At 37.0% G+C, this 16,193-nt stretch overlaps 1 protein-coding gene across 2 annotated transcripts; it reads left to right on the forward strand.

Annotated features, from left to right (window-relative positions):
• Positions 1-112: 112 nt before the first annotated feature.
• LOC127881616 (uncharacterized) lies at positions 113-16,093 on the forward strand. Of its 2 annotated transcripts, none has more exons than XM_052429661.1 (9): positions 113-297; positions 1,712-1,770; positions 2,835-3,082; positions 5,693-5,825; positions 6,902-8,332; positions 8,672-8,799; positions 9,226-9,358; positions 10,130-10,239; positions 12,828-16,093. In XM_052429661.1, exons 1-9 carry the CDS (start codon positions 284-286, stop codon positions 12,993-12,995), a joined length of 2,424 nt encoding a protein of 807 aa, XP_052285621.1. In that variant the 5' UTR covers positions 113-283; the 3' UTR covers positions 12,996-16,093. The 2 variants fall into 2 exon arrangements, with proteins under 2 accessions (XP_052285621.1, XP_052285622.1); XM_052429662.1 differs by having other exon boundaries at positions 6,902-8,326.
• Positions 16,094-16,193: the final 100 nt, after the last annotated feature.

The following is a 16,193-nucleotide window of genomic DNA, read 5'->3' on the forward strand; positions in this document are numbered from 1 at the left end:
GACTAAGTAGGGAATTAGAAAATATGGTAATTAATGATCTTGGATTAAAGAGTTACTTCCCGTGCATCTGTCATTTGTGTTTATGGACTAGATTGTATACAGGTACGACATCAACAAGAAGTCGCTTAAAGCTGGGTCATTAAGCTTACCTGTGTAATGCATTTGATAAATTCTACAAAATGGCGGACGTGAATTTGTTGTGTGTGTTTTGATGAAACATCGTTAACTTAATGAAGATAAAATGAGCAAATAATCAATTAATGTACGGTTATGCGGATAAAAAATGGCTAAGTACAGGTATTGGCTATTGTAAAAAGTCAACTCGTACCTAAGTCAACTCGTACCCTAGTCAACTCGTACCCGATTTGGTCAACTCGTACTTTAGTCATTTTTCAGATTGGTCAACTCGTACCTTTTTAATATTTATTCTTTATGGAAACAAATTGCGATGGGTGAATGCATGCATTAGATGTTTTTAATGTTTATTGCAGGTACGAGTTGACCAAATAAAGTTATATAATATTTGTTAACTTCTTCCATTGCATGATTTTTATAAATATTACCAAATTGCAAAATAATTATCATTCATGTCGTTACACTTGTGTATTAGTTAATAAATGTTGTTATTGTTGTTGGTGATATATATGCCTTAAATTATGGTTCGTCTGAAAATTTAGTTCATGATTTAATCAATGAATCAACACCTAAAATACGTATTGACACCTACGTGACACGGGTCGTTAATATCGTAATTTACCTAATCTTCACCTTTGTTAAGTATTGATTAACACATTACTTGACACGGGTTGTTAATATACAAGTCGATTTAATCAATTAAAAAAGATTAGGATTATTGCGTAAAACAAACGGCTTTAATGAGTATTTAGATGTTTTAGCATTCTTCAATAAAATAATGAATATGTCAATTGCGGAAGAGAAAACTATCGCCGACAATCAATCAATTAACACAGACCGTTATCTCTTTAATCTCTTAATTAATCGACAACGATCAATAAAGGCCAGATGCTACTTCACACAGCGCAATACACGCGAGAATTATTGGCAGTTGATCAGTTTAGTAAATTGAATATTGATGATGTTTTTATTGAGATTTCATGATGTTTATATGAATTTTAAATTTATTTGCCTATGCAGGGATCGACAAGATTACAATAAATTAGATAATCCGACAGACGGTGCTGAATGAAAGAACCATAAACAACGCAAGAAGTTACACTCAAAATCTCATAATCTTAATGATTATCAAACACATATAAATGTATATAAAATAATAAATGATGCACTTTATATTGTGCACATTATAATTTAGACTTTACATACTCGCCAGTTCCAAATAGTTTATTATAAATGATTATATACAAAAACATATTTCACGTCTTTGATATATATATAAATAATTTTTTGGAGGGTACGAGTTGACCAATTCGGGTACGAGTTGACTAGTGGGGGTACGAGTTGACCAAAAGTCGGGTACGAGTTGACCAAATCGGGTACGAGTTGACCGAAGGTACGAGTTGACTTAGGTACGAGTTGACTAGCTCCCTTTCATCTTCCAACTTGTCCGTCTGTGTTGTTATGTTAACTTAAATGTGTTCATTCTGTCAAAAAGCTTTCCTTCATATTTACATAAGGTTAATTAAAGAATTATTACAAATTGCACCAATAACCAAATTTCCTGTTCTTTATCCAGCATGTCAAGAGTGGTGGTGATGCTAGCTGGTATCAGTTTTGTCTTAGGACAAGATACAAGTAAGTTCTGACATTTAGTGTAGAATAAGATGTTTGTATTGGCACATTCGTACTTTATTCTATTGAAGTAACTTACTAAATGTATGATAACTTTGGTGATTACTTGACCATACTTTCTTGAATGTAAATACAAATTAAAATAAAACTATAGATAAAACAAGACTTTGAGAATGTGCTGGAAAAAATCAAACAGATGGAATGGTAGAGTATTCATATACTTTAAAAAGTTGCGATTTTTTTTCTTTAAAAGATCAATCAAAATAACAATCTCAACTCATGAGAGATATTGTTCATAAAGAAAAATATAAATTCATGGAAGTTCAATCCTTATGAAATGTCATGGTAATTGTTGTTTGTTGTTGTAGAGAACTCGTTTATTTAATATAATTTATAATACAAAATGCCTTCTGTAATTTGATTGTTACCTAATAATATAGGGTTATCACAGATGGCAACTTTACTCTTTTTTTTTATTTTGATAACCTAATTTAAGTTTCACATAAAAGTGTTGTTGTTTTTTTGTGAAATTGTAAATAAAGAGCATAAGAATGTTATTGTCAATAGAGTACAAGAATGTTATTGTCAATAGAGTACAAGAATGTTATTGTCAATAGAGTACAAGAATGTTATTGTCAATAGAGTACAAGAATGTTATTGTCAATAGAGTACAAGAATGTTATTGTCAATAGTGTACAAGAATGTTATTGTCAATAGAGTACAAGAATGTTATTGTCAATAGAGTACAAGAATGTTTTTGTCAATAGAGTACAAGAATGTTATTGTCAATAGAGTACAAGAATGTTATTGTCAATAGAGTACAAGAATGTTATTGTCAATAGAGTACAAGAATGTTATTGTCAAAAGAGTACAAGAATGTTATTGTCAATAGAGTACAAGAATGTTATTGTCAATAGAGTACAAGAATGTTATTGTCAATAGAGTACAAGAATGTTATTGTCAATAGAGTACAAGAATGTTATTGTCAATAGAGTACAAGAATGTTATTGTCAATAGAGTACAAGAATGTTATTGTCAATAGAGTACAAGAATGTTATTGTCAATAGAGTACATGGACTCGCGCTCCTATTGCGGCCAGACATACCGGGTGGGAGACCAGAACGAGTTCTTCGTGGTTCCACGAGGGCCCGTCACCGATGCCAACCCGATCACTCAGTGCACCATCACGTTTGAGTCTGCGTACACGAGCAACAACTACAAGTTTGAGCTTGTCATGGAACGAATCACTTTCGGCACGGACTGCGGGATGATGCTGAAGATTTACGACGGGTCTTCTGTTGGTGGTCTAGGTCTGGTAGGTGTTCGGGAATAAGTAACAGTTTTGGGAATAATACCGGACCTTAGCAAATTTTATCGGAAATGTCCGAGGTCCCACGTCTTTTGCATGGAATGGGTAAACCAGCTTACCCAGGAAAAGCTTCAGTAGCTTAAATGACAACCGTGATATGATGGAGATACTGTTAAAAAAACCTGTGTTAATTGGTCATGAAATCATTTCTACAGCCATCCTCTTACCTCTGATCTAAGTAGTGCAACAGTATCTAAGGGTTGGAAATAAAACCTTAAAAAATTGAACCTTAAAAGAAATTTATTTAATTTGATTTGCTAAGGTCTTCTGTGGGTGGTTTAGGTCTGGTGAGTGTTTGAGAATCATTAAGTTTTAACATATGAGCCTCACTCTGGGAAAATGGGGCTTAAGTTAAGTGTGTAAAGTGTTAACCCTTTGAGCCCTGGAACCTGATTTTGAAGGCCTTTGCAAACAGTTTAAATCCAGATGAGACGCCACAAAATGTGGCGTCTCATCAGGATCCAAACTGTTTGCTATTCTGATAGTATTCTTTGAAAAAAAATCGAACAAAATGCTAATTTTAGAAATTTAGCAGACAACATTTTAGCAGACGACAAATTTCCCAGCATGCAAGGTGTTAATGTCCCACAAATAATAATGATTTTAGAGTATACAATAAAATACTCCTGTAGGCATTTCGTTTTTTAGCTCATCTATTTTTTGAAAAAAAATTATGAGCTATTGTCATCACCTTGGCATCGGCGTCGGCGTTGGTGTCCGGTTAAGTTTTGCGTTTAGGTCCACTTTTCTCAGAAAGTATCAATGCTATTGCATTCAAACTTGGTACACTTACTTACTATCATGAGGGGACTGGGCAGGCAAAGTTAGATAACTCTGGCGTGCATTTTGACAGAATTATGTGCCCTTTTTATACTTAGAAAATTGAACATTTTGGTTAAGTTTTGCGTTTAGGTCCACTTTTCTCAGTGAGTATCAATGCTATTGCATTCAAACTTGTTACACTTACTTACTATTATGAGGGGACTGGGCAGGCAAAGTTAGATAACTCTGGCATGCATTTTGACAGAATTATGTGCCCTTTTTATACTTAGAAAATTGAAAATTTTGGTTAAGTTTTGTGTTTAGGTCCATTTTTTTCCTTAAGCATCAAAGCTATTGCTTTCATACTTGCAACACTTACTAACTTTCATGAGGGGACTGTGCAGGCAAAGTAATGTAAGTCTGATTGGCATTTTGACAGAATTATGTGCCCTTTTTATACTTAGAAAATTGAAAATTTGATTAAGTTTTGTGTTTAGGTCCACTTTATTCCTACAGTATCAAAGCTATTGCTTTCATACTTGCAACACTTATTAACTATCATAAGGGGACCGTGCAGGCAAAGTTATGTAACTCTGACTGGCATTTGGACGGAATTATGGGCCCTTTATACTTAGAAAATTTAAAATTTGGTTAAGATTTATGTTTTGGTCCACTTTACCCCTAAAGTATCATACATATTGCTTTCATACTTGGAACACTCAAAAACTATCATAAGGGTACAGTAAAAGGACAAGTTGCATAACTCTGGTTGTCATTGTTACGGAATTATGGCCCTTTTTTGACTTAGTAACTTTTAATATATGGTTAAATTTTGTGTTTCGATCCACTTTACTTCTTAAGTATCAAGGCTATTGCTTTCAAACTTCAAATACTTTCATGCTATCATGAGGTTACTGTACCTGGCAAGTTGAATTTTACCTTGACCTTTGAATGACCTTGACTCTCAAGGTCAAATTATTAATTTTTGCTAAAATTGCCATAACTTCTTTATTTATGATTAGATTTGATTGATACTTTGACGAAACTACTCTTACCTGACATACCACAATAGACTCCACCCAAACCGTCCCCCGTGCCCTCCCCCCCTACCCCGCTCCCCCCCCTCCCCCCCACCCCCACCTCCCCCCCCACCCTATTTTTTTTTTTTTAAGATCATCTCACAAATGACCACCACACCCTCACACTATACCCCACCCCCCCCAATTTTTAAACCGTTATGTTTGAAATACCGTCCAACCATCGCACCCAAAACCCCCCCCCCCCCCCCATCGCCCTTCCCCCCCCCCCCCCCCCCCCCCCGATTTTTTTCGCTTTTTTGGAAGATAATGTAATAAATGTCCACAACCCCACACTATACACCCCTCTTCAGTCCACCCCTCCCTCATTTGTGATTGAAAATGAGAGTCCCTTCACCTTTAAAAAGAAAATAGATGAGCGGTCTGCACCCGCAAGGCGGTACTCTTGTTTGTCCTAATTGATGACCTTCTTTAATCGATTTGCATATCCCTTTCCCACTCAGAAGCAAAGTTAAAATTGTTATATTTATCCAGCATAAAACAAGAACAGCATGTGGGCAACTCAATTGCTGATCAGGTTTTATGCTGTTTGCTAGTCATCAGTATCTAAAGGTTAGAAATAAAGCCTTGAACAATTGAAATACATGTCTCAAGAAAAGTATTTAATTTGATAAGCTAAGGGACTACAAACAGGTCAAAATGCCCACCTAAGTGGTGAAGAGATGTCTAATTGTATGCCTGTGTATTTTCACTTCAGCAAACGTTGGGCTGTGGTACCGCGTCTACAGGGAAGCTGTATCCAAAGTCTCAAGCGGTCACATTTTATCTCACGCGCACTCGAGTGCAGTATGACTTCAGTTCAGACTTCCAAATTCGAGTTAGGATGTATTGTAAGTATATGCACTGGTGCTTTATTGTCTTAAATTAGCTAAATAGCATCAAATACAATTGTATGTACAATCTGAAGGATTCAGACAGAAGATATATTGAAAAATCATTAATGATTTTAAGTTCTAGTTTTGATGAAATTAGTTTGCTTCTCGATTATTTTATAGAGCTCCTCTAAAAATATGTTTTAATTTTACCACATGGATCACCACTGGCCTGGTTCCATGAATCCCACAGTTTAAATTGACTTAAATAGCAAAAAACAACCTATTAGTATATATTGGTCCTCTACAATGCTTGTGCACATTACACCTCTGTTATCAAATCTGGCCTCTTTTTGTGAGTCACTTGATTTACATGTATATAAACTAAAATAGCTCCATGTAAAACTACAGTGCCCAAAGCTTTAGTATTTACTTTTTATAATAATTTTGGTATGTAACATTTTATGGTGGACTTCAACAACTATAAACACAAGGTTTATATGAAGCTCAGAATTTAATAGAAAAATGACAATAAACCTTGTCTCTGAATAATTAAGTCTGATGTTTGTTACATTGTGAAAGTAGTCCTGTAGAATAACAGTTCAAATAATGCTCCTGGATAAAAAAAATACCAGTTTGAAGGAATTGGTTGAGGTATAAACAAGCATACCCGAGTGACCAAACTCTTTCAAGAAACCAGAAGCCCCATGGCATTTGTGTATGAAACACGTGTATGCATGTATTGGACTGGGCCATACAACATGAAGAAATAAAAAAAATGGCGTAAAATGGAAAAACCTGAAAAGGCCTACAAAGGCCTACGATCAAAAAGATCAAACACATCACTTTTAAGTATGTGCGTAAAGTGTTGTCCCAGATAAGCCTGTGCAGTCCGTTCAGACTATTCAGGGCCAACACTATTTGATTTAATGATTTTTTTACAGGATGTCTTTTCCTAGCAAAAATCCAATTAAAACGTAAAGTTTTGTCACTTATCAACCTGTGCTGACTGCACAGGCTAATCTGTGATGACACTTTACGGGCATGCATTAAGCCCAGTTCCAAGAATAATGCTCATATGTATTCCCATTCAGATGATCCCTCAGCCGCTGATAACATAGTAGGCACATCACGGTTCCCAGCTGGTGCCATTGTGGGCGTGGTGCTGGGGGTGATAGTTCTCGTTGCTGCGGGGATCCTGCTAGGCTGGTGCTACAAGACCGGACGACTGCCGGGCATGGACCCCTACAGTTACCCTGCAGGGGGGTCCAAGGCAGGGGGAGATAATTTCTCCCGTATGGACGGCGGGGATGACGGGACCTCCTCGACGAATGGTGGCTTTAAGTCTTGGCATAATACAGAATCGAAGACTGTCACAGAGAAAGAGCCGAAGAGCCATTTTGATATGGATGATTCTAGAATGTGGGAATCTTTGACTAATATTAGTTCTGGTGGCAATAGTGCCGTTAATGCAAATGTGAATAAGCCTGTGTTAACCAAACCTCCTCCTTTGCGACCTGTGCCTATCGTCGGTAAGTCGGTTCAAAACAAGGCAAACACTAACTCTCAGAGGCTCGATCCAAGTAATTTGTCCAATTCACCCAAAACGAGGGTAAGGGGACGAGGCGAATCAAAAACTGATCCCTACAATACCATAAACGACAATTTCAGTAGGGATGCTAATGAGAGAGACAGTGGCAATAGTGGGAACTCTTTATTAGATGAGATCAAAGCTAAGAGGAACTCTTTTGGTGTTTTCGTTAACCCCGACAAAGAGGGATACCTGTATGACTACGATCAAGTGAAGAAGCTGGAAGGAGACCAACCTGATAAAACTGTGGAAATTCCAAAAACGCAGGACTTTGGCTCCGAACTTCGAAATGCAATTCGAAAATCAAGTTTGCGACGGGCAAAATCAGACACAAACACTAGTGACAGTGATGCCAATGGTAAAGTGGATTCCAATGCGTCCAATGATTCTTCCGCATTTAACAGCACAAACGCTGTCAACAAGACGGATGGCGAAACAACCGGACCAGAGGCCCAGTCCTCGCCAAAACCCACCAAGAAAAAACGCAAAAGTTCCAAGGAACGAAAGTCCAAAAAGCAGAAAGATGACAAATCTCCCTTAAAATCTCCCAAGAAAAACAACGACACCTCTAACGACACTGATGCAAGTGTACCCCCAGAGGTGTACCAGCCGATCTTCTCTGAAGACGAAAACAATGACATAAGTGCTGACTACTCACACATGTATCAACCAGGTTACCAAGGGCCCCACCAGCCAATGCCCATGTACGACCCGCGCTATCCCATGGGTCCCTACCCGCCTGGCATGCAGGGAATGTACCCGCCCGGGGTGCCCTATCAGCAGGCGGGGCAGGCCCAGTGGTATATGGAGGCCGACCCGAACGGCCAACATAAGATGGCTTTCGCCATGCAGACCCATAGCCAGAGCGATGCTGGTAGTGGCAGGCATCACGGTGAACCTAACTTCACATCCACTCCATATAAAATTGGTACTGGTATGTTATATTGTATAGCTGTGTCTGTACAATCCGTATAAGATTGGTATGTTGTATTTTGTAGATGTTATTATATCGGTAAAGACAGATGGAATGTTATATTTTGTTGTTGTTATTGTATTTGTAAAGACAGGCTGTCTTTTTTCAATCACTTATGTAAAATGCGCGATATTATTTGAAATGATAACAGGAGTTACTCCTTAGATTTTATTCAAAGACTGATGCTTGCAAGGTACAGTGGTCAGCAATCTAGTACAATCTATAAACAACATGACGAATCTATAAATAGAATGATGAATCTATAAATAGACTGATGCAGGGAACCAGATTATGTTACAGGTAACCGACCTAACCAGTCTGCTCTGGTCCCTGCTGGCACTATCTTAGATGACCCAGAGATTCCTCAGCCTGGTACATCCCTCATGCGCTATGGTGAGGACCCGTTATCTGGCGTCAAGACTTCTCAGGTCAGCGGGGTTTTTCATCATTTTGGGTAAAGGTCTGAGTCCCTTTTAGTTTAGATTTGGAAAAATCGCTTTATTTTGACATAAATTGGGAAATTAGTGTTGTTGTTTTTTTGCTATTAACAATTTCAAAAATGAGTGTTTTCAATATTATATTTACTAATGTTCACATAAAAGAGCTGGATGAACAATGAACTATATGTTGAGATTTATTTAAAAAAATACATTTTTTTTTAAACCTTTAATTGGGAATGTTTACCCCCCTTTTGGGAAAAATATATATACTTTTTTTAATTGAAAAATACATTTTTTTTTAAACCTTCCATTGGGAATGTTTAGGCTCCATTTTGGAAAAATATATACTTTTTTCCATTTGGAATGGGTCCTTATAACAGCCCAGAATTTTACCCCCAAAAACCAACACTGCAGGTGGTTTGGACAGACGCCAGGCGTGACCCAACTGACCCTCCGCCCGATTCCAGCTCTCAGGTGACCAGGAAAACTATAACCAGGATCACTACAAGAGCCACCAAGGATGAGCTGCCTGATCATGCGGGACCAAGTATGTACAGTGTTTGCATATAGATCATGCGGGACCAAGTATGTATAGTGTTTGCATATAGATCATGCGGGACCAAGTATGTACAGTCTTTGCATATAGATCATGCGGGACCAAGTGTGTACAGTGTTTGCATATAGACCAGGGATTTCAAGTGAAACAGAATCATGTGTTTTGATGCAAGCACTTTGATATTGTCTCATTTTTGACTCCCTACAATTTATCTGGTTTGCATCATTTTGATGCAAATGTTCCCTGAAAGCTTAATCAATAATATATTTTATATAATATTATAAAAAATGTGAAGTATTTTTCTTAAATTTGTACAAAAGATATTTTCAGAGTATTTAATAAATTCACAGAAAAATCCCTCTTCAATTCAGTATTCTGAAACCTTAACATTTCATTTGACTCCTCATTTTCAAAATCCATTGCAATCCCTGCAGACTTTATGGTATCAAAGACTGGAGCTATTAATTTGTTCATATACAACGAAGCTCAGAAATGTTCTATGACTAACTAACAATGATAATCATATTAATTCTATTTCTTTTTTTAAATTTTAACATGTATTGCACTAGCCATATTTGTCAAGCCCTTTTGCAGAAAGATGGATAGAGTTACAAACGAAAAAAACTTAAAATTGAAAGTCTCTCAGACCTGTTCTTAGTAACGGCAAGAGCTGATTGGGCACCTACATCTTATATTGCCAGGTGCCCGCAGACCAACTGGTCATTTCGCTATTAACCAGTCTGCTTGATTTCTTTATTTCAGGTCTTCAGGACATGTCCTGGCAGGCAGCCCAAAACATTCAGGCTAGCGGCGGTCATGAGCCTGCCTTCATGTCTCCCACCAGGGCAGCGTACCAGGCCAATGCTATACAGGTAACACAGGGTCCTGGGTACCAGGCCAATGCTATACAGGTAACACAGGGTCCTGGGTACCAGGCCAATGCTATACAGGTAACATAGGGTCCTGGGCATCAGGCCAAGGCTATACAGGTAACACAGAGCGCCTGGGTACCAGGCCAATGCGATACAGGTAACACAGGGTCCTGGGTACCAGGCCAATGCTATTCAGGTAACACAGGGTCCTGGGTACCAGGCCAATGCTATACAGGTAACATAGGGTCCTGGGTATCAGGCCAACGCTATACAGGTAACACAGAGCTCCTGGGTACCAGGCCAATGCTATACAGGTAACACAGGGTCCTGGGTACCAGGCCAATGCTATACAGGAAACACAGGACTCCTGGGTACCAGGCCAATGCTATACAGGTAACATAGGGTCCTGGGTACCAGGCCAACGTTATACAGGTAACACAGGGCTCCTGGGTAGCAGGCCAATGCTATACAGGTAACACAGAGGTCCTGGGTACCAGGCCAATGCTATACAGGTAACACAGGGTCCTGGGTACCAGGCCAATGCTATACAGGTAACACAGAGGTCCTGGGTATCAGGCAAATGCTACACAGGTAACACAGGGCTCCTAGGTACCAGGCCAATGCTATACAGGTAACACAGGGTCCCTGGATACCAGGCAAACACTATACAGGTAACACAGGGTCCTGGGTACCAGGCCAATGCAGTACTGGTAACACAGGGTCCTGGGTACCAGGCCAATGCTAAACAGGTAACACAGGGCCCCTGGGTTCCAGGCCAAAGCTATACAGGTAACACATGGCTCCTGGGTACCAGGCCAACGCGATACAGGTAGTACAGGGTCCTGGGTACCAGGCCAACGCAATAAAGGTAGTGCAGGGTCCTGGGTACCAGACCAACGCTATACAGGTACCACAGGGCTCCTGGGACTTACAATACTTTGTCTGAGAAAACAGGCCTTAATGCACGTGCATAAAGTATCATCCCAGTTAAGCCTGTGCAGTCCACACATGCTAATCAAGAAAAACATTATCTGCCTACACTGGATTTTTGTTCAGAATAGACTTCCTATAAATGGACAATTCGATAAAATCAGAGAGTGCCTTCCTTAATTTGTCTGTGCAGACTGCATAGCCTAATCTGGGAGAACACTTAAAAAGGCACATGCATTAACCCTTTCAGTGCTGGAACCGAATTTTAAAGGCCTTTGCAAACAGTTTGGATCCAGATGAGACGCCACAACACCTGGCGTCTCATCAGGATCCAAACTGTTTGCTATTCTGATAGTATTCTTCGAAAAAAATCAAAGAAAATGCAAATTAAAAAAATTCAGCAGACGACATTTTTGCAGACGACAAATTTCCCAGCATGCAAAGGGTTAAGCCCTTTTTCCCAGAGTGTGACTGATATAATTTTGTGGAAGCACTTGAATTTGCTGGGTACAGATTTTACACCATTTCAAATGTGGGCATATTATACTGGTATTAAAATCTCAGAATGTCAATTTAGGGTAAAGAAATGTTTTTAGCTCACTCTCACATATACAATGCATATGTTATGGTTTTTGGAAAGCCTTTCATGCGTAGTCAGATGTTAAGTCATCTGTCAATCTTTCAAATTTTAATCTCAAATGCCTTGGCATTTATTAATAAAACTTAACAGAAATCAGTGATTTTGTTTACCCCAAATAGAATAAGAACACTTCCAATAAACATAATAATTGGTTTATTGACTTTATTGTACAATTCTGTAACACTTTATAACATCAATTTTAAAATGCAGTTAAATATTCACTGATAAACAATAAGAATACTGTTATTTATAATCAATGTTTTCATTTTCCCAATTTCATGGTTTATCCTGCTATTTTTGCCAATCCAAAAGGTACAGGCTATGAAGCCAAAAGAAAATCACTGGGAATGAAACTTGTGTGACCTTTTTTCAAAGTTGTTCAAATTGTTCCAATCTGCTTCACGTGAAGGTCACCAGAGCTAAGAAGAAATTAAGATAAAAATAAAACTTAAAAAAAATCTAGTTCTCTGAAACCTAAATAGGTCAGGGGTTTAATATTTGTAGTCTAACATGGCATAGTTGTCCTCTACATAGTCTCTTTCATTCATATCCCTGGGGTCACAATTGGCCAAACCATGGCGTTATTTGTTTTCCTTGCATGAATGTAGTAAAAAATATTTGCCTCTGAAACATAAAGTTCCATAGATTATGTTTTGCATGTAACATCATACATTGGTTGTGTACCATTTTTGTTTAAATCATGCCCTTGGGGTCAAAATTTGCCACAACCCTTGGGGTTACTTGTGTTCCTTAAATGTATACAGTGAAAACTTTAAGAATCTTCTTCTCAGAAACTGCAAGGTCAATTGGTTTGGTGTTTTAGTATGTAACATTGTATAATGGTTCCCTACAAAAAAAATAAATCATGCCTCTGGCGTTCAAAATTGGCCCAAAGGATTCATTGTTTTTCTTATATGTATATAGGGAAATATTTTAAATATCTTCTCTTTAAACCTTAATGGTCGGAGGTAAGGTATTCATTATGCAAGATCATACGGTGGTATATTTCTCCTTCCAGTACGCCAATGAGACCCCAGACCGTTCCAACGCGTCCTACTACACAGGCGGATCTCGTCACCCGCCTCGCTCCATCGCTGGTCCCCCGCCGCCCGTGATCCATGAGGAACCAGACAGGAACACAGCTTTCAGGGATCGTATAGTCCTTAACAACTCCGGCATGATCTAGTTACTAGAATGAGTTTGTTTTCCTGTCATGTAGATAAATCTATAGCAGGCCTTTTCCCTGGATTTTGTGAAGGCACCAGGGCATACTTACAATTGGCTATTGTTTTTGAAATTTTTCTGTATTTGATGAGTTCTATAACTTAATTCCTTCATTACTTCAGAACTAGGACATGCACATACTCACAATAAATGCACAGGGTGTTCCTGAATTTAAAGTTTAGGTACAGGGTTATCCTTATTTGACAATTCATATATAGGGGTACTCCTGAAAATTCAACCACAAGGGTACCACTGTGCTTATAGACTCTAGGGAAAAGGCCTTATAGGCAATTTAATTCACTGCAGGACAACCTGTTTGAATAATATCACTCGTTCCTGTTTACATTGGGTTGACCTACACAGACTGTGTAGGTCTTACGTATTTACTTACTTACTGTGATGTTTTCAGATTAGGCAAACATTAATTTATCAGGTCTTGATGACTGAAAGGTCTGCAAACTCATGTTTCAAGATTCCATAACTCATTTGTGGATTAAATAGACTTGTTCACAGACTGGCAAATTGACTATTTAAAAATATTGTCTAATATTAAAAAGAATATATACTTTGTTTTTTAACAAGATTGAAAACTCATGATTAAAAAAATATTAAAAATATCAGTTTGTTAATGTATACTATTTTTATATTGATAAGTATGAAAAGTGTCTATTACAAACACAAATTCAAATCCCAATTCAAGGCAATATTTTGTATTCGATGTTTTTTTTCTTGATATCATAGTTTCAACAATATTCTGTTTAATAATGTTTGTAAGTAAATATATTCAATGACTCTTCTAACACAAACTAATTTGAAGACAAGTTCCTTAAATGTCACTGTTTCTAGTTGTTTAAAATTAAGTGAAAAACATTCTGAATATTTGTACTCATGTTTCATCTTGTTTATACTGCATAATATATTTATGTTATGACATAGATTTGATATTACTACTGTTTTATTGTAGTCGATGCACTTTTTAAATAGTTTTATAAATGTATTTTTACATGAATATAATTTTTTGTATACATTATTCAGGGGTGTAAAATTCCCCATTTTATTTCACACCCTGAAGGATAAGTGATTTCAAATCCTTATTTGTCCTTTCAAAAACTCGCCCATAAAAAACATATGGTTAAAAGATCATAAATACAAATTTTCTTGTACAAATTCATAATTCTTTTAACATTTACTTTAAATTATTGTTATCTTTAATGTTCCTTACCATTCTACAGCGCATGATACAGAATACCAGAACATGACAGTGTAAATAAAGGTTTTGAGAGATGACGAATTTGCATACTCCATTAAATTTACAGTGGTCAGGAAGTGCCTGTAGGCATACAGTAGTAAATAAGTATTGTTCTAAACAGACATTCCAGAATAGGCTGATACCAAGCACCTTTCTATGTCCGCATTTTATTAGAAAATTATTCACTGTGGCTCTTGGGTTGGCGGTTTACATCTTCATCGTGATTATGGCATTTTAAGATTTTAAACATAAAAGTGCATATCAGTGAGACCATCATAATATGAATCAACCATGATATTTCCAAATTGAATATTTAAACATTAATTGTTACTTTGTTATTGATCAGTGTTTTTAAAAATTCTTTAGGAGTATGCAAGTGCTTAAGAACAAAAGTACATGTATGTTCTTTTTGTGTATATTAGGCTTTTACCATTCATCCTTTATGCAATAATTAGAGTTTCATATGACGTAATATTCAAATCATAGTGCAAAGGCTGTTAGATACATTATTATCCCCCGCCATAGGCGGAGGGATATTGTTTTGGCGTTGTCCGTCCGTCTTTCCGTCCGTCCGGAGCCATATCTTGGAAGTGCTTTGGCGAATTTCATTGAAACTTGGTATGAGTATATATATGGATAATAGGATGATGCACGCCAAATGGCATTGTACACCATCTGATAATAACAGAGTTATGGCCCTTTGTATCTTGAAAAAAAATGCTTTTTTTAGTGTCAAATATAAGACTTTTGTGTACAGAAGCATATTGGCGGGGGATATCAATTCAAAGAATTTGCTTGTTTGTTTAAACTGTTGGGGACAAATAGGTTTGCTTTTTCCATTTGTTGAAGCATATGTTCATGTTTTAGTGTAGTAGCATTGTTATCAATGTGGCGAAACAATAACTTTAATTATATCTGTAAAATTGAGTGATATGTAAATGTACTGCAGTACAGAAAGCATTTGTGAATGGACAGCAATTTTAAGTCTTGTTTGTCTTATCTCATTTTGATTTCAACATAGTATTCATCATTTTATGTCGTAACTAGTTGCGTGCAATAGAATTGCGTACAGATTGGTTCATTTCTAATAAGCTCTGGAATATTTTTGTTTAACATTCCAATATAATTGTATAGAATTACTTCCATACATATATACCACAGGTGCAAGCACCATCATCAGTTTCATTTTTCTCACCACCAACATCTAATCCCACTACGAACATAACCAACATCATCAGCATTATCATTTTCATGATCACCACCCTCATCATCAGCAGCAGCAGCATTTCACATTGTCATAGCATCCACATTAACATCAACATCACCACCATGAAAAATCACCTAAATTTCTGAAATGTTTAACTTTAATGCATTTCTCTAAATGTTAGCTATTGTACCCCAAAGCACAGTAGAGATGGTATACTGTAATCAGCATGTCTGTCTGTCTGTCTGTCTGTAGAATCAAAGTGGTCTAAAAAAATTATTCCTCCTCTTTCCATTTTTCAACATTTAAACTTGCAAACATTCTTTGTTATATTGCATCACTCTACATTAAAATTTGCTAAATTGATGTGCCTTTGTAAGTTTGTTCAACTTAGAATTTCATTTAACATGATTATAACATGTTAAAATGTCTAAAGTTTTGGAGGGGGGGTATTCATTATTGCAGTGCAGTTTTATTTTTCTTTGTGATTTTTTATATTTTTCTTTTATAAAAAATTATTTTTATTGTATAACTCACAATCTCACAATCATTGTACATATTTTACCTACATTAATGTGGTTAGTGATAGAAATAAATATTTACATTATTTCACTGTCTTGTTCCTTTTTGCTATCTCTGTAACATCTTTTTTGTTTGCCATGCCTCTAACAAATGCTGACTTGAGCACTTCCTGCTCGTGTGAACTA

Source organism: Dreissena polymorpha, chromosome 5 (genome assembly GCF_020536995.1).
Source record: "Dreissena polymorpha isolate Duluth1 chromosome 5, UMN_Dpol_1.0, whole genome shotgun sequence".
Lineage (NCBI taxonomy): Eukaryota > Metazoa > Mollusca > Bivalvia > Myida > Dreissenidae > Dreissena > Dreissena polymorpha.